Source organism: Lithobates pipiens, unplaced genomic scaffold (assembly GCF_037356315.1).
Source record: "Lithobates pipiens isolate NorthernLeopardFrog02 unplaced genomic scaffold, aLitPip1_a1.2 Scaffold_10, whole genome shotgun sequence".
In the NCBI taxonomy this organism is placed as follows: domain Eukaryota; kingdom Metazoa; phylum Chordata; class Amphibia; order Anura; family Ranidae; genus Lithobates; species Lithobates pipiens.
The window spans coordinates 79,346,933-79,369,879 of record NW_027507686.1 but is presented as its reverse complement, the minus strand read 5'-3'; the positions used below and the strand labels follow the sequence as shown (position 1 = coordinate 79,369,879).

Here is a 22,947-nt window from a genome sequence, read left to right as displayed (position 1 = left end):
TTTAATACAATCTTCTAACCAGATTTCCTGTATAGAAATTGCTAAAGGTTTTATCTCCAGTATAACGAACACAACTTTTTATGTGTGATCTATCACTATAATAAATGTCACAATCCTTACTTAAACTTCATGCATGATTCAAATTAATTGCTGTGTAATGCCAAAGATTGTAAAGAATGTCTACTTCTATAACGTCTGTGTGCTTTTGGTGGGTTGAAACTGTCTACCTGTGTTCATTAATAATTCTATTTGACTTCTGGTTTCCCTGTCCTTTCCAAAATTGTCACTATTTGTTTGTTTATAGCGCAAAAAATAAAAACTGCAGGTGATCAAATACCACCAAAACAAAGCGCTATTTGTGGAAACAAAGGACATCAACTGACTTCTGGTTTCCCTGTCCTCAGCATTACAGCAAACCTTTCCTAAGAGGAATATAAAGGCTGTCATTGCTGACCTCTTTCTGAAAATGCCAGTTGCTTGGCTATTAAGCTCATCCTCTGACTATGGTACCTTAAGGCAGAAAAACAGGTCTGTTGATCAGAAAAGTCAAAGTACTATCTGCATACTTATTCTGGGTTAGCCACTGAAAGTATTAAAGCAAGAAAATGTACACATTAGATGTCAACAGTGACAGCCTTCATGTTTCTCTCCAGAATACTTCTTCTATAATTCTGCTGCTGCAGCATTTTTCATTCTATAAAATGTGAAAACTGACATGGAAAGAGAGATCCCCTTGTAATGGTAGCAAGTGGGTGCAGTCAAATGCAGATACAGTGCCTTGCGAAAGTATTCGGCCCCCTTGAACTTTTCAACATTTCAGGCTTCAAACATAAAGATATAAAATTTTTATTTTTTGTGAAGAATCTCCAACAAGTGGGACACAATTGTGAAGTGGAACGAAATCTGTTGGATAATTTAAACTTTTTTAGCAAATAAAAAACTGAAAAGTGGTGCGTGCAAAATTATTTGGCCCCTTTACTTTCAGTGCAGCAAACTCACTCCAGAAGTTCAGCGAGGATCTCTGAATGATCCAATGTTGTCCTAAATGACTGATGGTGATAAATAGAATCCACCTGTGTGTAATCAAGTCTCTGTATAAATGCACCTGCTCTGTGATAGTCTCAGGGTTCTGTTGAAAGCGCAGAGAGCATCAGGAAGACCAAGGAACACACCAGGCAGGTCCGTAATACTGTTGTGGAGAAGTTTAAAGCCGGATTTGGATACAAAAAGATTTCCCAAGCTTTAAACATCTCAAGGAGCACTGTGCAAGCGATCATTTTGAAATGGAAATGGAAGGAGTGGAAGGAGTATCAGACCACTGTAAATCTACCAAGACCTGGCCGTCCCTCTAAACTTTCAGCTCAGACAAGGAGAAGACTGATCAGAGATGCAGCCAAGAGGCCCATGATCACTCTGGATGAACTGCAGAGAACTACAGCTGAGGTGGGAGAGTCTGTCCATAGGACAACAATCAGTCATACACTGTACAAATCTGGCCTTTATGGAAGAGTGGCAAGAAGAAAGACATTTCTCAAAGATATCCATAAAAAGTCTCGTCTAAAGTTTGCCACAAGCCACCTGGGAGACACACCAAACATGTGGAAGAAGGTGCTCTGGTCAGACGAAACCAAAATCAAACTTTTTGCCCACAATGCAAAACGATATGTTTGACGTAAAAGCAACACAGCTCATCACCCTCAAGACACCATCCCCACTGTCAAACATGGTGGTGGCAGCATCATGGTTTGGGCCTGCTTTTCTTCAGCAGGGACAGGGAAGATGGTTAAAATTGAGGGGAAGATGGATGCAGCCAAATACAGGACCATTCTGGATGAAAACCTGTTGGAGTCTGCAAAAGACCTGAAACTGGGACGGAGATTTATCTTCCAACAAGACAATGATCCCAAACATACAGCAAAATCTACAAAGGAATGGTTCACAAATAAACGTAACCAGGTGTTAGAATGGCCAAGTCAAAGTCCAGACCTGAACCCAATCGAGAATCTGTGGAAAGAGATGAAAACTGCTGTTCACAAACGCTCTCCATCCAACCTCACTGAGCTCGAGCTGTTTTGCAAGGAAGAATGGGCAAGAATTTCAGTCTCTCAATGTGCAAAACTGATAGAGACATACTCCAAGCGACTTGCAGCTGTAATCGCAGCAAAAGGTGGCTCTACAAAGTATTAACGCAAGGGGGCCGAATAATTTTGCACGCCCCACTTTTCATTTTTTTTATTAGTTAAAAAAGTTTCAAAAATCCAATAGATTTCGTTCCACTAAACAATTGTGTCCCACTTGTTGGTGATTCTTCACAAAAAATAAAAATTGTATATCTTTATGTTTGAAGCCTGAAATGTGGCAAAAGGTTGAAAAGTTCAAGGGGGCCGAATACTTTCGCAAGGCACTGTATCTTCTCAATGGGTTAATTAATAGAAACAGGAGTATAACAAATGGTATAAACCTGAAGTATATTCCCATGTTTGACTTTAAAGCAATATTAAACCCAAAACAAAAATGCAATATAGTGCAGCTTACCAGTCCTTAATCACTTCAGCCCCGGAAGAATTTGCAGAGTGATCCCGCACCTAGAGGAGAGGAAAAGGACCATGGGAGAGTGTAATATCTTAGAATGAGTGGTATATATACCAACAGTATGACCACAGGTGACTCCCAATGTCACGCTGGCGTTCACGGTGAGGGGGAGGCACCACATCTGAGCGAGGAATTCGCACATGCATCGGTGCTGGAAACTGCCCTTTTTGTTTCTCATGGTCTGGGAGTGCTTCAGGTGCCTTTTGGCAAAGTCCAGGCAGGCTGTCTTTTACTGAGGAGTGACTTCCGTCTGGTCACTCCATCATACAGGCCAGATTGGTGGAGTGATGCAGAGATATTTGTTCTTCTGGAAGGTTCTCCTATCTTCGCAGAGAAACGCTGGAGCTCTGTCGGGGTGACCATTGGGTTCTTGGTCACCTTCCTGACTAAGGCCCTTCTCCCCTGATCGCTCAGTTTGGCCCGGGTGGCCCACTTAGGAAAAGTCCTGGTGGTTCCAAACTTCTTACATTTCTGGATGATGGAGGCCACTGTGCTCATTGGGACCTTCAATGCTGCAGAAATTTTTCTGTACCCTTCCCCAGATCTGTGTCTCGAAACAATCCTGTCTCAGAGGTCTGCAGACAATTCCTTGGACTTCATGGCTTGGTTTGTGCTCTGACGTGCACTGTTTAATTGTGAGTAGAGATGAGCCGAACACCCCCGGTTCGATTCTCGGCAGAACATGCGAACAGGCAAAAAATTTGTGCGAACACCATTTAAAGTCTATGGGACACAAACATGAATAATCAAAAGTGCTAATTTTAAAGGCTTGTATGCAAGTTATTGTCATAAAAAGTGTTTGGTGACCTGGGTCCTGCCCCAGGGCACATGTATCAATGCAAAAAAAGTTTTAAAACGGCCGTTTTTTTGGTAGCAGTGATTTTAATAATGCTTAAAGTGAAACAATAAAAGTGAAATATTCCTTTAAATTTTGTACCTGGGGGGTGTCTATAGTATGCCTGTGAAGTGGCGCATGTTTCCGTGTTTACAACAGTCCCTGCACAAAATTACATTTCTAAAGGAAAAAAAGTCATTTAAAAGTACTCGTGGCTATAATGAATTGTCGGTCCCGGCAATATACATAAGTCATTGAAAAAAACGGCATGGGATTCCCCCACAGTCCATTACCAGGCCGTTTGGGGATGAATACTAAGGGGACCCTGCACCAATTTTTTTTTTAAAAATGGCGTGAGGATCCCCCTCAAAATCCATACAAAACCCTTCAGGACTTGTCCCAAGCCGCGTCATGTCATTTTTACCATTTTCACACTTTTTTTGTGAAATAAGTAGGGGTACATTTGTACCCCGTTACCATTTCACATGGGGAGAGGCCGGGTTCTGGGGTCCCCTTATGAAAGGGGGCTTCCAGATTCCAATAAGCCTCCCGCCCACAGACCTCCACAACCACCCCAAAGCACCCTCCCCATGTCGAGGGCATGTGGCCTGGTACGGTCCGGGGGGGCGCTTTCTTATCCCTCCCTCTTTTTCTACGGCCTGCCAGGTTGCATGCTCGGATAAGGGTCTGGTATGGATTTTTGGGGGGACCCTCACCACCAATTTTTATTTTTTTATTTTAGCGTGGGGTTCCGCATAAAATCCATACCGGACCTGAAGGGCCTGGTATGGAATTTGGGAGGACCCCCACGCAATTTTTCTTTTTAAATTTTAGTTCGGGGTTCCCCTTAATATTCATACCAGCCCCCAAGGGACTGGTAATGGACTGTGGGGGAATCCCATGACTTTTTTTTCAATGACTTTTATTTGTATTGCTTAGATCTGACAATTCGTTATAGCCGCGAGTACTGTACAGGGAGGACCTGTCAAAGCGCTGCTCTCCTCTATGGGGGATCGGATGAAGACGGACTGTAGAGTCTGTTTTCATCCGATCCGCAGACGGATGGAAAAATAGGGGTTTACCTTCGTCACACTTTAGTGGGTCGGATGAATGAATGAATGAATGAATGAATGAAATACTTGTATAGCGCACAATGCGAACTGAATCGCCTCTAGGCGCTGTGGAGAGCTTTGATCATCTGCTAAAAGAGGAAGGTCTTGAGTTTTTTCCTAAAAGCCAGGTGATTTTCTTCCAGGTGGATGTTGATTGGTAGAGCATTCCATAGCCGAGGCCCTTGGACAGCGAATCTCCGATCACCCTTGGATTTATACCGGGCTTATCAGTGGACATGTCACCGCTGACATCCTTCGCTCCATAGAGGTCTATGGAGCGTCCATTCAGGTCCACCTATGTAGCACTGACCCCCGAAAGAGGGGGCCTGGTTTAATCGGGCTTACCGTTACCTTCTTGACCTCGTGTACGTCTAGGGGTTACCCGAGGTAGATGGCCCAAAGAATTGCAGAAACTGACACTGAATCCACTTTTAGGATATTTATTTGACAACAAGTAGACAAAGCAGTCTCTCAATGAAGGGTAGAGGGTTGGGTAGGAAGTTCAGGTACTCTTGAAACTGCAAAAATAGGAAGTCTCTCACTATAGAAATCCAGAGAATTACCGTTCACAACTGGATCCTCACAGCTACCGGATAGACCTCTCACTAGGCCTAGCAGCCGATAGAGTGCTTGAATAGAGCAAAGTCTCTGCCACAGACTTGAATGTAGAACACTTGAACAAAGTCTCTGCCACAGACTTGAATGTAACTGAGGGATGTAGACAAATTTAGAGCGCTATCATACGGTACCAGAATCTCGCAGCCGGTCTGGCTATACCGTATGAGTTTAGATTCACTTGGTGTCTTTCAACTGAGCCTCCAGGCTCTTTCAGAGAAGCCAGCCTTATGTGTGGCCTTCTCCCGTAGAATCCTCCCCTGGTTGCTTCTCCAGTTGCTGGGCCTCTCCACAGATGAGACGGCACCGGACCACCTTTGAATCCTCCTCCCAGTTACTTTGCCTCAGGCTAGCTAGCCCCGAGACTTGAAATTGGATGGATCCGCACCCCAGGCCATGAGGGCCGTGGGGGCTGGTCAGGAGGACCAGGACTAAGCAGACAGTAAGATCTTCTCGACTGGAACCCAGAAGCAGGTGATATCAGTACCTTTAAGTACCCTCTCCCAGAATGCACAGCAAGACGACACTCCTACTGGGCTGGTTCCAAGAAAGAATGGCACTCAATACGCCTAGCTCAACTGCGTTCTCACGCTTGCCAGTGGTGACAGCGACACCTGTGGCCAAGCAGAACCCAGTGCAATCCAGCTAGACTGGTACTGAAACCATAATTTGGTATAATTGACCCTAAAACCCAACTGTGGCTTTAGGAACTTTAATAAAACTGACAGGCGTCCCTGAATGGTCTGCCCATGTGAAAGGGGCCATAGGATGTGAATACTTATGTATGTGTGTTTTATTTTTATTTTTTTATAAATTTGCAAAGATTTAAAACAAACACCTTTTTCATGTTGTCATTATGGGGTATTGTTTGTAGAATTTTGAGGAATATAATGAATTTAATCCATTTTGGAAAAAGGCTGTAACATGACAAAATGTGTAAAAAGTGAAGCGCTGTGAATACTTTCCAGATGCACTGTAGATGGACTTGACAAACAATAAGACCCCTTTCACACTGAGGGCGTTTTGCAGGCGCTATAGCGTTAAAAATATCGCCTGCAATCCACCCTCAAACAGCTGCTCCATTGTCACCAGTGTGAAAGCCCTCAGACTTTCACACTGGAGCGGTGCGCTGGCAGGGCGTCGGGAAAAGTCCTGGCAGCAGCTTCTTTGGAGCGGTGAAGGAGCGGTGTGTTTACCGCAGCTCCTGCCCATTGAAATTAGTGGGGCAGCATGACTATACCGCCGGCAAAACGCCACTATTGCGGGGGGATTTTAACCCTTTCTCGGCCGCTAGCGGGGGTTAAAAGCACCCCGCTAGTGGCTGAAATGCCGCTAAAAATGGTGGCGTTTTACCACCGATGCTATGGGCGGCACAATGTGAAAGGGGTCTTAAGCTGATTTCTAGCTGACCCTTTTTAAAAAACTTACAATAAAACATTTCTTTGTTTTTTGAATAAAGCTTTTACATAAATGGAAAAAAGCCAACCCCTGTCAGTGTTAAATAATTTGTCTTAACCCATTAACTGACACTTTTAGTTTTCAGAATGTTTGTTCGAATTTTTAATCATTAGTGGGCTCAAAATGATGTTCATTTTCAAAGTTCTGAGGAGCAGGATAGAAGAATTTCTCAAACAAACATATTTCTAGTGCATGTGGATTTCATTTGGTAAATTCCATTCATTCCAGAATCAAATGTTTTTTTTTTTTTTAAACAACAGGAGTGCTTTATTATCCAACATACATACACAGTACATAATGACCAAGAGTACAATGGGTCAAACTACCGGCGCAGCCGGAGCACAGTAGGATACGAAACGTGTTACAAACATCAGCATATGTCATTCGGTGATACAAAAAAATACAGACTAAAATACAAACTAAAATACAAACTAAGAGGACGAGGGCTTCTACAAAGACCCAGAGACCACCTCAGCCTCCCGATGTCCACGGGAGCCAGATTCTGTCAAACTTCCACGGACAACCGCGATTTAGGTAGGTTATTTTATACAAAGGCAAAACACTATTCACACTTTTCTCCCACTGAATCACACTAGGAGGAGTGGACGAGAACCATTTACAGATGATTTCTTTCTTAGCGTAAAAAAGTAAATAGGAAATCAACAACTTAGAGTAATAGGGTCTACTTTCATCCGCGTGAATGCCCAGTAGGGCCATCTCAGGAGTCCTAGGGACCTCCAGCCCCAACCGAGTGTTGAGGTGATCAAACACCTCGGACCAATACGTATGCAGTCTGCAGCAGTCCCAGAACATATGAAGGTAGGTACCAAGTTCCACCCTGCACCTAGGGCAGTGTGGATCCCTATTAGGGTATATTCTCGCCAGGCGCGTAGGAGTGTGATATACCCTATACACAAACTTCGTTTGAATAAGTTTATCACCCGCAGAAATGACCAGTTGGGGACCTTTTTCCAAACATTCCTCCCAATCCTCCCGCTCCAGAGATGGGATATCCTCCTTCCATTTGTCCCAAAGAGAGTCCAGCTTATGAGAGTCAATCGGGAGTACAATCCGGTACACATCTGATAGGGGTTTTTGGGGGCCCTCACCCTCAAACAGCTCCTCCAGCGGAGTAGTCCGCAGGGTTGGGGATTCAGGAAACTGTGCCCTAGCCGCATGACGCAGCTGAGCATAACGAAAGAACATCCAGCCAGGCAGGCCATGGGAGCGAGTCAGCTGGCCAAATGTCAGCAGGGTACCTGCCGGCATAACATCCCGCAGAGTTGTAATCCCAAATCGCACCCAGATCTGCGGGTCTGGAATTGTCCTAAAGTGGGGAAGGTTAGGGTTATTCCAGAGGGGCTGGGCCGGGGACCAGTCACCCGGCCGAACAAATCTGCGCCCCGCCATCTTCCATACCCGAAGAGAAGCCTTCGTCGGCCCAGGAAGAGCCGCGTACGCCCCAGCCCCCCTGTATACTAGGCCCTGCAGGTCAGACACGGAGCCCACCAGCGCTGCCTCCAAGCGCACCGCCACGTTCGAATCCCGCGCCGCGAACCACCATGAAACAGTGACCAGCATAGCGGCCCAGTAGTAAAATCGCAAGTTGGGAAGGGCTAGACCTCCCACCCTTACCGGGGACTGAAGCGTAGACTTAGCCAACCTAGGGGCAGCACCATTCCACAAGAAGGAGCTAATACACTTATCCGCCTCCCGGAAAAAGGAGCCCGGAACCCACCCCGGACAGTTCCGAAATATGTAATTGAACTTAGGGAGAAGCACCATTTTTAGAATGTTTATACGTCCCACCAAGTTCAACGGAAGTCCAGACCAGGCCCGGCACCTCTCTCGCAGTAGTCGGAGAAGGGGGAGTACATTTAACATGTAATACTTATTGGGATCTCTGGCCACCCGTACCCCGAGATAGGTAAATTCAGAGGACCACTGTAGTAACGACCCACCAGGGGACGAAGGCACACCCGCATCCAAGGGAAAGAGGAGAGATTTTGACCAGGTAATGCGAACACCAGAAAAGGACCCAAATTTGTCAAAAATCGCAAGAGCTTCCGAAAGGGAAGGACCGGTATCGTTTAAATACAACAAGGTGTCGTCCGCGTATAGTGAGATCTTCTCCTCCGTACATCCCTTTCGCAGTCCCCGTATAGACGACTCTCTAATTAATATGGCGAGAGGCTCCAGGGCCAGGGCGAACAACCCAGGCGAGAGAGGACACCCCTGTCGCGTGCCCCGTTGCAATGAGAAGGGTTCCGACATCCAACCATTGGTGCGCACCCTGGCCCTAGGAGCCGCGTAAAGCAGTCGCACCCACCGTAAAAATTTAGGACCAAACCCAAAACTCCGAAGCACCCCCCAAAGGAACTCCCACTCCACAGAATCAAATGCCTTCTCAGCATCTAAGGAGGCAATTGCTCTGCTGCCCACCTCATCATGGTCAGAGGAGAGATTTAGAAAGAGGCGTCTGATGTTAATGTCCGTGCCCTTCCCAGGCATGAAGCCCGTTTGGTCAGCATGCATCAGGGAGGATATTACGGAGTTCAAGCGGGTGGCTAGGATCTTAGCCAACAGCTTGGCATCCACGTTCAGTAGGGAGATAGGGCGGTAAGACCCACACTCCCCAGGATCCTTACCCGGTTTGGGAATCAGGACAATAGTCGCCTCTCCCATGGACTCAGGAAGACTATCAGTCTCTCGATTCCATCAAGAAGGGCCCGAAACCTAGGGGCTAACAGGTCAGCGTGCTGTGAGTAAAACTCAGAGGGTAGTCCGTCAGCCCCCGGAGTCTTACCACCTTGAAGACTACCGATGGCCAGCTGGACCTCCTCCAGCGACACGTCCCTGTCCAGTAATTCCCTGTCATCCCCTGAAAGCTGGGGAAAGGGAATCCCTCCCAGATAGTCCTGCAGTTCCGCAGCCGTACATTGGGACCTGGAGGTATATATACCTTGGAAGAAGTCATAGAATCTACGGTTGATCTCCGCCGGAGAGGTAAGCTCCCGGCCCTGCACATCCCGGATACTAGCAATATGAGTAGAGGGCCTCTGGGTGCGTGCCAGCCACGCCAGCAACCTACCATTCTTATTGCCATATTCAAATAGTCTTTGTTTGGAATACAACATAGACTGCTGCGTCTGCGTTACATTAAGCAGGGATACTTCCCGAAGGACCTCCTGCCACCTCCTGTACACATCCCCATCCCCCGTCCGAACATACTCCGCCTCCCTCCTCCCACTTTCCTCCTCCAAGGCTTCAAGGGACCTAGACGTCTCTTTACGTAGGGACGCGATGTGAGAGATAAAATGACCCCGGATGGCAGCCTTAAAAGCGTCCCAAGCCACCCCACCCTCAGTCGAGCCTTCGTTAAGTTGCCAGAAATTGCAAATAGCCTCCGATGTCCCCTCCTGTAGCCTGTCATCCACAGCCCAGTATCTGGATAGGCGCCACAGCCTCACCCCGGGGGGGGGCGCCAAAGAGATAGTGAGCATAAGGGGTGCATGGTCCGAAATCCCACGGGGCAAATGCCGCGCCGTCCTCGACCACCCCAGAGCCCCGGGGGAGGCAAACGCCAGGTCAATGCGCGACAGTGCCCGGTGGGAGGCGGAGTGACAGGTATACCCCCTCTCCTGCGGGTGATAGTGGCGCCACACATCCGCCAGGGCAAAAGTGTCCGCCCAGCGCTGCAGCTCACCACTGGGACGGGACGTGGGGCGGAGCCTATCCACATCGTGCTGAGGAACTAAATTAAAATCCCCAAAGACAAAAACCTCAGGTATCTGAAAACCGAGAACAGTGTGCATAATATCGTACAGAAGTTGCCCATTAGCTGGCGGGGGAAGATACAACCCCACCAGTACCATATCCCTATCATGTAAGGTAACACACAGTATTACAAATCTACCCCCAGGATCCGTGCGCACCTCGTGAACTCGCAGCGGAAGGGACCTGTGGATCAAAACACTAACTCCCCGAGCATATGAAGAGTAAGTAGCGTGATAGTGGGTGCCTACCCACGCCCTCCTAACCCCCAAAACCCGGGAGCCAATCAGGTGCGTTTCTTGTAATATACATATATGGGGGTTATACTTTTGCAGATATTTAAACACCAGAGATCTCTTGATAGCGGAATTAAGGCCCCTGACATTCCAAGAGATAATGGATATATCAGCCATAACACACTTCACACACACCACCTAACCAGATCCACAGGTCCCTCCCAGCCGTCGTTTCCCAGCACAGACACCCCAGACCTAGAATCAAGAAAAGATCAGTTGAATGACACCATATATGTAGTGGACCGTACCCCGTGTAAGTAGCAAGCAACTCCATTAAACAGTCAAAAACAAAAAAACAAAAAAACAACATGAAACTAAACTTTTTCCCCATCCGCAACTGCGGATACAACCCCCCGCCCCTCCACCCCACACCCCCCCCCCAAACCTGAGGGTGCATAGATCCCCCAAGTAACCAAAAAGTACATTGCTTAACTAGAGCGTGTAAACATAGCAAGAGGTGATGCCTAACGGCATTAGAGAGCCACAGAGATGCTGACATCCAGTGCAGATGAGGATAAGACGTCATCTTGTCTCCCAGCTCCTGCCAGGGCCGCAGTCAGTAAGTACACACAGGTGCAAGTAACAGACAGCCCACCCGGGTCCAGTTAGAACAGCCAAGTAACATAACATCCCCCCCGACCCCCCCCCCCCCCCCCCCTTTGAGAGTGAATAACAGAAAGGAGTCCATGGCAAAAAACAGAGAAACGGTACCAAGTCAAGAAAGTACCCCCAACCGCTGCCCCCTGGAACACAGTACCCCAAAAATTCGTCCGTGTTTAGAGGGGTATCATACCCAAACATGGGTTTGTCCGGGCTGGATGAGTACACAAGTCTGATACACCAGAAACCCCCCCCCGGTCCACCATCACACAACATCCAGGGGGACAGCAGCATAAAAGAAAACAGGGGAAAAAATATGAGCCAGAACCGAAGGCATCCATAGCAGCCAGCTAGAAGGCACAGTCATTCCCACAGTTCTAGTGACGGGCCGGTAGCGACTCCAGCCAGGCGGCAGCCTCCCGCGGGTTGGTAAAAAATTTAGTGGTCTCACCATCCTGTACCCGTAGCTTTGCAGGGAAAAGGACACTATATTTGATGTTTCGAGCCCTCAGGCCTACCTTCACCTGGTCGAAGGATCTGCAGAGCTTCTGTGTTTCCATGGAATAGTCCGGGAACATCATCACCGTGGCATTCTGGAAACGCAATTCACCCACCCTTCGGGCAGCTCGCAACGCTTCATCCCTGTCCCGAAAATGCAGGAGCCGGAATATCAGGGTGCGCGGCCTCGCTCCAGGAGGCCCCGGGGTAGGAGGGACACGATGCGCCCGTTCCACAGAGTAGTATGGGGAAAACTGCGCATCAGGCAGCAGAGTCCGTAGCAGCTCCTCCACAAAGACCGCCGGGTTCTTCCCCTCCGCTCCTTCGGGGAGGCCAACCACGCGGAGGTTATTCCTCCGGTTCCTATTCTCCGCGTCGTCAGCCTTGTATTCTAGGGCACGAACCCGAGTGTGCAGGGAGCGGATGGACTCCGCATGGTCAGCCGCGAGGTCCTCCACCCGCCCGACCCGCTGTTCAGCCTCTGTAACTCTGGACCGGAGCTTGTCAAGATCCTGACGGACCAGGCCGACATCTAGCTGCACAGCTTCGATTTTGTTAGTCAGGGTAGCTTGACACGTGGCTATAGCCGCCATCACGTCCCTGAGTCCGATCTCCTCAGCACCTTCCTGGTCATCCATCTCCGTCTGGGACGCCATATTGCGCGCCCTTGCAGGGGGGGTCGTCGCTTGCAGGGCCGGTACCGAGGGGGAGTCCGGGAAACGAAGCTTCTTACCCCTGTACCGAGTTTTGCAGGACATCCGGAGCACCTGTGGGTAGGTTGTGCAGTAAAAGGAACAGCAGGTAACTAGGTTCAGGATAAAAAGGCAGCAGAGCTCTGGCTTCCACAACCTCTCAGGTCGCCATCTTGGACACGCCCCCCAGAATCAAATGTTTGAAGCTAACTAGATTTTGAAGTAGGGAAGCACCGAAATTTCGCCCGCCGAAACATATCGGCCGATAATTGAGCCGAAAATGGGGCGGGGCCTGGGGCGGAACTCCGCCCCTGGTGCCTCCCATGATGGGGGTGAATAGCGCAGGACTGATGCAGCCAGCGATGCCCCTCTGCAGTGAAGAGAGGCGTCTGGTTGAATAGAGCGTCGGGAACATCACAGCTTTCATTTCAATCGCTGTGTGTTCCCCGTCGCGCGCCGTCACACACAGCCCCTCCCCCTTGTCCGGGGAACTTTGATAGACAGATCACCTGTCCAGATTGGACGGGTGATCTGTCTATCAAAGTGCCTGGACAAGGGGGAGGGGCTGTGTGTGACGGCGCACGACGGGGAACACACAGCTATTGGAATTAAAGCTGTGATGTTCCCGGCGCTCTATTCAACCAGACGGCTCTCTTCACTGCAGAGGGGCATAGCTGTCTGCATCACAGGGGGCAACACTGGCTGCATCACAGGGGGCAACACTGGCTGCATCACAGGGGGCAACACTGGGTGCATCACTGGGGGCAACACTGGCTGCACTTATCTCTTTTATCAGGTCGCCAGTCTCTGACCACCTCCTGTACCGTGTCGCCAGTCTCTGACCACATCCTGTACCGTGTCGCCAGTCTCTGACCAACTCCTGTACTGTGTCGCCAGTCTCTGACCACCTCCTGTACCGTGTCGCCAGTCTCTGACCACCTCCTGTACCGTGTCGCCAGTCTCTGACCACCTCCTGTACCGTGTCGCCCGTCTCTGACCACCTCCTGTACCGTGTCGCCAGTCTCTGACCACATCCTGTACTGTGTCGCCAGTCTCTGACCAACTCCTGTACTGTGTCGCCAGTCTCTGACCACCTCCTGTACCGTGTCGCCAGTCTCTGACCACCTCCTGTACCGTGTCGCCAGTCTCTGACCACCTCCTGTACCGTGTCGCCAGTCTCTGACCACCTCCTGTACCGTGTCGCCCGTCTCTGACCACCTCCTGTACCGTGTCGCCAGTCTCTGACCACCTCCTGTACCGTGTCGCCAGCCTCTGACCATCTCCTGTACCATGTTCTCTGTCTCTGACCACCTCCTGTACCATGTCCCCAGCCTCTGACCACCTCCTGTACCATGTCCCCAGCCTCTGACCACCTCCTGTACCATGTCCCCAGGCTCTGACCACCTCCTGTACCATGTCCCCAGCCTCTGACCACCTCCTGTACCATGTCCCCAGCCTCTGACCACCTCCTGTACCATGTCCCCAGCCTCTGACCACCTCCTGTACCATGTCCCCAGCCTCTGACCACCTCCTGTACCATGTCCCCAGCCTCTGACCACCTCCTGTACCATGTCCCCAGCCTCTGACCACCTCCTGTACCATGTCCCCAGCCTCTGACCACCTCCTGTACCATGTCCCCAGCCTCTGACCACCTCCTGTACCATGTCCCCAGTCTCTGACCACCTCCTGTACCATGTCCCCAGTCTCTGACCACCTCCTGTACCATGTCCCCAGTCTCTGACCACCTCCTGTACCATGTCCCCAGTCTCTGACCACCTCCTGTACCATGTCCCCAGTCTCTGACCACCTCCTGTACCATGTCCCCAGTCTCTGACCACCTCCTGTACCATGTCCCCAGTCTCTGACCACCTCCTGTACCATGTCCCCAGTCTCTGACCACCTCCTGTACCATGTCCCCAGTCTCTGACCACCTCCTGTACCATGTCCTCAGTCTCTGACCACCTCCTGTACCATGTCCCCAGTCTCTGACCACCTCCTGTACCATGTCCCCAGTCTCTGACCACCTCCTGTACCATGCCCTCAGCCTCTGACCACCTCCTGTACCATGTCCCCAGCCTCTGACCACCTCCTGTACCATGTCCCTAGTCTCTGACCATCTCCTGTATAAAAATATTTTTTGAAAACAGTCATTTTCGGTATCGGTGCTGTTTCGGTATCAGTTTTGGTTTTCGGCCTAGTGTATTTTTCATTTTCCAGTCATTTTCGGTATCGGTGCTGTTTCGGTATCAGTTTTGGTTTTCGGCCTAGTGTATTTTTCATTTTCGGTATCGGTTTCGGCACCAAAAAACCCATTCGGTGCATCCCTATTTTGAAGTACTTTTGAATGATATTTGTTGAGTTATCAAATGTACTAAGAATTTAAAAATTTTGCTAATTTTTATGCAACAATTAATTTGAAAATCTACTAGTGTATGACCAACTTCACTGCCCAGATCATCAGGTGAAAGGAAATAAAGGAAAAAGAGCCTAAGGATTCTTTCAAAAGGCATCTGTCTGGGAACAGATCTCCTGTTGAAATAGAAATGGGACAAATGTCACCTTTGTGACACTCATACCTGTTCAGTTGTTGTTCTCATTTTGACAGTGAAATTGTGTTGGATCTTTAGACAATCGGATTAAAACCCATGGGAAAGGGGTTTGAACAAAAAAAACTAAGGCTGCCACCAAATTTAAAAATTAGTCAGCTTCAATATTTTTGGGGTTTAATACTGCTTTAACAGGTTCTCCTGTCTTCTCAATGGTGACCTTCCCTGTAGCTGCACCCAACTGTTTCCTAGCGAGGTCAGCCTTTGGTTGCCTAGCCTCAGCCACAGGCCGGTTTAGTTTCCTACTTAGCCCAGGTTCAGGCCCCTTGGAGAACAAATCTCCCCACACTTTGCCTTCCTCTCCCAGACAAAGGCCTAGCAGGCATGGACCTTCCATCGTTATATCATTTGCAGGCAAAGGCCTGCGTGGGAAGAGTCCCTCTAGATTGGTCTAAAAGGTCAACTCAATATTTATCTTCTCCCCCAGCTCATATCATTTGGAGTAAACTAAGCCTGAAAACAATAGCTTAAAGCAGGGTCTTTACTGGTACAATGACCAAAAATGAGTTTCTTCTGTATTTTGTGATTTTAGAAAAAGAAAAAGACAGATGGAAAAAAGCAGCGGGAATATGTGCCTCAGAAAAGGTCAGGGGGCTATGCTGTGCTTTTGACTCTCTACAAGAACAGCAAGGTAAGCAAGATGAAATTCAGAACATTTTCAAACTAAGGAACCAGGGTCATACACTAAACTTTCATGTACTTTTCATAATGAAGCTTATTTTCGATAAGGACCCACAGTTTCTTTATGGGTCTCCCAGTGACTGAAGCGGACTCTTTTATATTACTGAGTAGACCAAGGTCTAATGCCACACCCATGGGCTGTGTACCAGATCCTCAATGATCTTTTATTTTTTTTTTAAACAATCAGGATTGCTTTATTAAGGCTGGATTCACATGTATGCATTTTTAGTGCTTTTTGCATTTTGCAGATTTGCACTACAGAACGTGTTCCATAGGAAACCATGGTAAATGGACTGTAGTGCAAAATGCAAAAAGCACTAAAAATGCATACGTGTGAATCCAGCCTAAAGGATTAATAATACATCATGCATTAAAGAACAGAAAACAAAAAACGTTTGACATGGCATGTCCTTGGGTACATACAGTACATAATTTCCAGGCACATAAAACCCAAAAAGACATCCAGCAGCATTTCAGAGAGATAACCATAGGTCCAATAATCAACTTTAATACCATACCATACCAATACATTGGATTTTAATGATTTTATTTGGTTGAGCTAAATGTCTATCTGTAGCCAGAACTTTTTTTCATCTTAGCTGGCTGAAGGAGCACAAAAAACCTCTGTCAGGTATTTGTTTCTGTCCTACTGAGGAGCTTTTATTCTGCCGTTGTCATTGGGACAGACAATGACATCACTTGTCATTGTGACAAGTGATAAGAAATCCAAATTTATACAGTTGTCGCTGCAACGTGAAAAGAAGGGAAATTGTGCAATGGGTGTATCTTCTGGTGGCAACTTTATATAATAGATAATGTCTCTGAGACAGGAGGTGAAGGAAAGTCATTACACAGACAGCAACAACAACAAAAAAGTAAAAAAGACAGGAAGTCTACGCATTCCCTACTGTATCCAAAACTAAAATATGCTTTTATTAAGATTTTTTTAATGTTCAATCTATTTATTTTTTTAAGCAGATACAAATAGACTTTGTGAACATTATAGGACATGGGTAGCTATATAAACAAAGGAATTGGGGCATTTAAGGTGCAGTACACAGAAAGATATATCAAAAATTATTTTTATTTTATAAAAGTTAAAATCAACAAAGTATAATCCATCTAGATAATAAGAAACCGTTTCAAAATGGGTATAATGACAAAATTCTCTACATGTTTCACCACTGATTAGTAGCTTCCTCAGGAGATTTACATTTGTCAAGCACTGTCTACTGAAAGAAGAAAAGAAAAAATAATAATACAAATGATTAATATACAATGTACAGAAATCCATAAAATTACACAGAAACATCTATTCAATCCTAAAATTGGCTGGGGTCATAGGGGCCAAACAAACACAGGGAGCAAATATTTACCTATATAAAGATGAGTTGATGGCAAAATATATGTACAAAAATTAGGCTGACAGGTCAAAAGGTCGGTAGGAAACCCAGAAGAAAGAATCATATGGTATGTGTGATATGTAAATCAGGACATACCCGTATTTCAGGAAAAAAACTTACATTTTAAATAAATAACTTTGAAGCAAAATAAGAGTCCGTGCCCATCAATGCAGACTCACCATTGCTCATCTGCAGCCTGATCAATGCCATCTGCAGCCTCACAATTGCCCATCAATGCAGCTTGATCAATGCCCATATGCAGCCTCACCATTGCCATGAATGCAGCCTGATCAATGCCCATCTGCAGCCTCGCATCAGATTACTGCTGCCTCAGAGGGGACAGGGAGGAGGGTGGGATTACATTTCAGATTACATACAGCGAGAATCTCCTATTTACTCAGCTACCTCTTTAATACAAAGTCCCACCTCCTGGACCGGCTTCTATGATAGACTATGATAGTCCAATGCTGGCCCAGGAGACGGGACTTCCTTTTACAGAGGCTACTGAATAAACAGGAGATTCTCGCTGTATGTAATCTGATGGTGCTCATCCTGCCCCCCTCCCCGTTCCCCCCTAGATGGCCCAAATTGCAGTATCGGCGTATTAAACGCACACACTATTTGCACCCGATTTTCAGGGTGGAAAAGTGAGTGTTAATATGCCAATAAATACAGTACTTAACCACCTAAGGTCCGCCTCCTGTATATATACGTCGGTACTTTGAAGAGGACTATTTTGATAACGGCAGCAGCTGCTGCCGCAACCGAGATATCCATCTTTACAGAAGGCGGTGCTGTTTACGATAATGGTGGTCTCCGCGGTGGGTTCACTGCGAGTTCACCATTTTCGGCGGCGGGAGAGAGGTCACCCCCCCTCCCGCCGCTCTCCCGCTCCCTGCACACGTCTATACAAATCGCACCCGGAAGTCGCCAAAAGTAGTACAGAAGCTACTTATGGGAATCTGTGCGACACCGCACCGATTCGGCTGGTGCCATTGCCAGCAATAGCCACTGATTTGGCATGCGATTTGACATGTCAAATCGCATCATTGTGAACCTAGGCTTAAGAAAAGTTTTTCCAAGGTAGAGTGAAAGTGAAGTGCCTCTCCAAATAGAGATTTTCCTTTAAAAAGCATATGTGTGAGGCACTTTTTACAGGAAGCTTCAGCTGTCCAGGTTGTTGGCCCCTAAGGTTTATGCTACTTTCACACTGGGGCGCTCAGCGTGCTGGCGGTAAAGCGGCTCTATATTTAGCGGCGCTTTACTGTAGTTTTAGCAGCGCTGATCGGCCGCTAGCAGGGCAGTTTTAACCCCCGCTAGCGGCCGAAAAAGGGTTAAAAAGGCCCGCAAAGTGCCACTGCAGCAGCGATTGGCAGGTGGGTTTGGACCGCTGCCCCATTGTTTTCAATGGGAAGGGACGCTTTAGGAGCAGTAAATACACAGCTCCTACAGCGCTCCAAAGATGCGGCTTGCAGCACTTTTTTGACCGCCCTGCAAACGCACCACTCCAGTGTGAAAGCCCTCAGGGCTTTCACATTGGAGTGCACTGAGCGGCTCTTTCAGGTTGCTATTTTTAGCACTTTAGTGCCTGGAAAGCGCCTAGTGTGAAAGGGGCCTTATAGAGGTTGCGCAGATCCAAATGCACTGCTTATATTTGTGGCATTAGAAAGTAGCAGAGAGTTGATTGAAGAATATCAAAAATAAATATTAAAGAAAAAGAAGGTGCTTAAAGTGATTGTGCAGCCTTTTTTTAAGTTAAAATAACAGATAGGTTTATAATGTGCACAATTACCATTGCACAGAGTGTCCCCTCTTGTCCTTAATCCCTCTTAGCTTAAAGTGATTCTAAAGTTAAAATGTTTTATACCTTAATGCATTTCCTGCATTAAGGTAAAACATTTTTTAACACTTGTGCGTTAACTTACAGGTGTAATCCTTGGTTGTCCTGTTCTAAGGACCTCACAATGGACACCCTGGTTTCTCCACCATGAGATGGATCGGAAATCTGATTGCTAGAGCTTATGTTCCCAAGCAAAAATCTCCTCTGCATTTACGCACCCATTCCACAAGAATGGTGGAAGACTCCTGGGCATATTGACATTAGGCTTTAGTAGACCAGTTGTGTAAGGCTGTCTGCTGGTCCTTTGTTCATACCTTCTCAAGGTTCTATGAGGTTAATATCCAGCCTTCTGCACATGCAGCTTTTCGGCCGCAGGGTTCTTGCAGTTGCACACTATAGTTGGGTTCCTTCTGAGCCTTATATTTGTACTGGGAGTCTCTTGAAGATAATCAAGGACATGTAATGGAAGAACGTGGGAATGTGACCTGGGGTGTGCCGTGGTCAGTATGCCTAAAAGTGGGCATACCCAAGAAGAATTGGAAATAAAGAAGAAGTAAAATAAAGGTAATGGGTGGGTGGGATAACGGAAAGAGAAACGTAGACAGAAAGGGGAGGAATAGGGGCAGATATTTATAGGCCGAGCCTATTTATTAATATTGCTGAGTACTCGCTGGAATGGGGTAGGTTATAGGGGAAGTGCTTCAGGGTGTGTCCCCAAAGCTTTGCCAGTGTCCATACACATGAAAATACAGTACAAGTCTACAGCCCAGGGTCTGTAAATTAAGGATCAACCAATATAGTTTTTCTTTATCGTACATCACGGGATACAGAGCCACAGTAATAACGGTATGGGTTACATGGCACCTTCAGGTGATGGACACTGGCGCACCCTAAATAGGATATTCAATTTCCCATATAACCACTCCCCTTACCGGGAGTACCTCCGTTTTTTCCCCAGTGTCTAGGTGTTGGTCACGTGAAAGATGTGCTGTGGATATTCCTTGCTGGGGCAAGCTATGCAACCGGATCCATTCAAAGTTTCTTTTCCAGACGAGGTTTTACCTGAAACGCTTCTCTTTTTTTAGAGAGCTGGACCCCAGGATCCAGTATTTGTTTTTTTTCAGCCATATTCCTGGCGGAGTGCTTTACAGGTCCAGGGCTGTGATTCCCCCAATAAAAAGGGGGGCCCCAGTCTCTGAAGGTTTTTTAACGGAGCCTGTTGTGGGTCTGTTATCACAGATCCCTTCAGCTGGATAAGGTAAGGGAGAGTCCTTAGGAATTTTTCTAATTTTTGTGGGTTTTTCTCTAAGTAAACGTTGTCATGCCTATAGTCACCACCGGGGGCTGTCAAGAGCACGTAACTGTTTCATGCTTGTCAGTCTCGCTCTGTGTACAAGCTACACGCTTCCTCCAGCCCAAGCTCCAGGTAAAGATGCGGGAAAATGTTTTTTTCTCCTAGGAATGTCCCTCCACCTGGATAGCAATACTCCAGGCAGAGAGAGCATGGCGTCAGTCGGCAATGTGCCGCGCCGCTCCCGCCACCATTACAGCGGTTCCCATCGGCAGCTCTCCTCCACCCCAGTCCTCTTCCATGCGATCCGGTCAGGATTGGAGCTCGCTCATGTGGGAAAACTATCTGTTTTGAAATAGATGAGGGGGGCGCGGTGGATGGTCGGAGGAAGGGGGCGTACATCAACGTCCACAACATGGGCTGTATAGCTATAAAACGCACCTTTTTTCAGGTGCATGCAGCTGAAGGAGGGACACAGAGCTGATGGGTGGCATGTGAGTGTAGGTGACACAGGCATTCCCAGGCACATTTGCTTAAGCATCAGGCTGAGCTTAATAGCAGCAGCAGTTGCTGGACTATTGCTCAGCAGTGGGTGCATTTTTTTGGTAGTACCTCTTTGTTTGTGCTCAGCACTATGACCAGAGGAGGTGATGCAAATGCCACAAAAACCAAGGACACAAAGGGGTCACCCTCAGGCCCTAAGGACCCTCCCTCTGCAACGCCATCCTGATCTAGGGAGGCTGGTCAGAGTGAGCCATCGGGGTCATCAGGGGCTGCAATTGCTTCCAACACTTCGGCCCCTATCTATATAATTGAGCAGGTTTTCTCCTCAGCTATGAGTGGTTTAGAGGAAAGATTAGTGGCTTTAATCACCTCTTCACAGAGTGAAAGAAAACGCATTAGGTCCCCTTCTGCCACCCAGGATCCTCAAACGGAGGAAGATGAATCCCCCTCAAGGAACTGTGAAGAGGCTGATGAGTCCTCTTCCAAAGGATCAAGTGGGAAAGGACGATCTTCAGCTTTACATGCTGAGAAGTTGTTGGTGCATTCTCTTACTGAAATGATCTGCTCCACATTTAAGCTACCCTTAATGGAGTCAGTTGAAGAGCGCACCTCCTGTTTGGTTTCACTAAAGCCTTCTCAAGCCTTGTGTGCTTTTCCTGTCCATTCATTTCTAGATAAGCTTATGTATTCTGAGTGGGATCACCCAGATGAAAACTTTTTAATAGGGAAAGAGTGCTTAACACTTTATCCTGTGGAGAAAAAATTTACCAGCAAATGACGCTGCTATATCCTCTGTGAATAAAAGTTTGACTTGTCCGGTTGACAATGAGTAAATGTTTAGGGATCCAACTGATAAAAAATTGGAATTTCTATTAAAAATAATTTTCTCCTTGGCAGGTTCAGTGGCTCAACCTGCAGTGGTGACAATTGGGGTATGTCAGTCCTTGAGAGACCATTTGAAACAGGTGCTCAAGGTGTTCCCTGAGCAGCAGGCCAAGGAGTTAGCTGAGCTACCAGCGGCTTTGTGTTTTCCAGTTGACACAATCAGAGAGTCTATTCTTCAAACCTCTCGTCTTACGCTTGGGTTGGTACATAAGCATAGAATCTTATGGTTGAATAGTCGGTCAGCCAAAGGGCTATGCAAAAAGCTCCTGGCTGGTTTTCCTTTCCGCGTTGAAAATTATTTGGGGAGGATTTGGACAAATATATCCAAAAAATATCAAGTGGCAAAAGTACCCTTTCTTGATCATACATCACGGGACACAGAGCCTTCATTACATAGTGGGTTAGATAGGCACCATCGCATCAGTGATTGGACACTGGCTATCCCCAATTAAGGAGAATTCCTCCACTATATAACCTCTCCCATATGGGAGGCACTTCAGTTTTTTTCACCTGTGTCTAAGGTGGTTGGTCACGTAAAACATGTGCTATGAAGAGAGCTCTATGCAGGTCCCTGCGGGGTCTAAGGGCTATGCTGACTGGATCCATATCTCGGGCAGATATTTTGACTCCCAAAATGATATGGTACCTGGACCTCGTCATCCGAAGAAACAAGGTTTTGCCTGTAAGTCTCTCCTTGGGAGACTGGGCTATGGGAAAACCAGACTTGGTGTACTATTAAAACAGTGTCACGAAAGTCCTGACAGTCTTTTACAGGTCCAGGTAAGAGGTTCCTCTGAGTAGGAACCCAAAAAACCAACCCTGAAGGTTCGCTACCCACCGTGATGGGTGAAGATTGAAAACTGTTTTCAGCAGTTCCTGCAGCGGGGACAGGTAAGAGAATATATATATATTGCATATTATCGATTTCTTCAGAGTAGTTGTATGTCTTACCTGGTTTCCGCCACTAGAGGGAGTAAAGGGCAACCTGGTGTATACTTACTTGCCTTTCCAGGATACACGCTCAGGGAAGCCAGTCTCCAGACCACTCACATCCTCCGCTGCAGGCTCAAGTCTATGTAAATAAGGGGTCCCACGTAGTCTGGGGGTGCCATGGGGCTCTAAAGGTGGTACTTTTCCTCCTCCTCATTCACGGCCGGCACCATGACCGTGCATGCAGGGGGTGCACTTTTTACACTACAGGCAGTATACAGAAAGGGGGGGTGTGGTTGCGGAGCCGAGCATGTGCGGCGTGCATGGCGCTCCAT

At 47.4% G+C, this 22,947-nt stretch overlaps 1 protein-coding gene across 4 annotated transcripts in view; it reads left to right on the top strand.

Moving 5' to 3' along the window:
• MUS81 (MUS81 structure-specific endonuclease subunit) overlaps positions 1-22,947 on the top strand; it is a 326,264-nt gene that overhangs the window by 131,479 nt on the left and 171,838 nt on the right. For all 4 annotated transcript variants that reach the window (XM_077456085.1, XM_077456093.1, XM_077456072.1 and 1 more), the window contains one exon: positions 15,611-15,709. In XM_077456085.1, the coding sequence (XP_077312211.1) occupies positions 15,611-15,709 (99 nt within the window). The remainder of the gene's footprint in view (positions 1-15,610; positions 15,710-22,947) is intronic.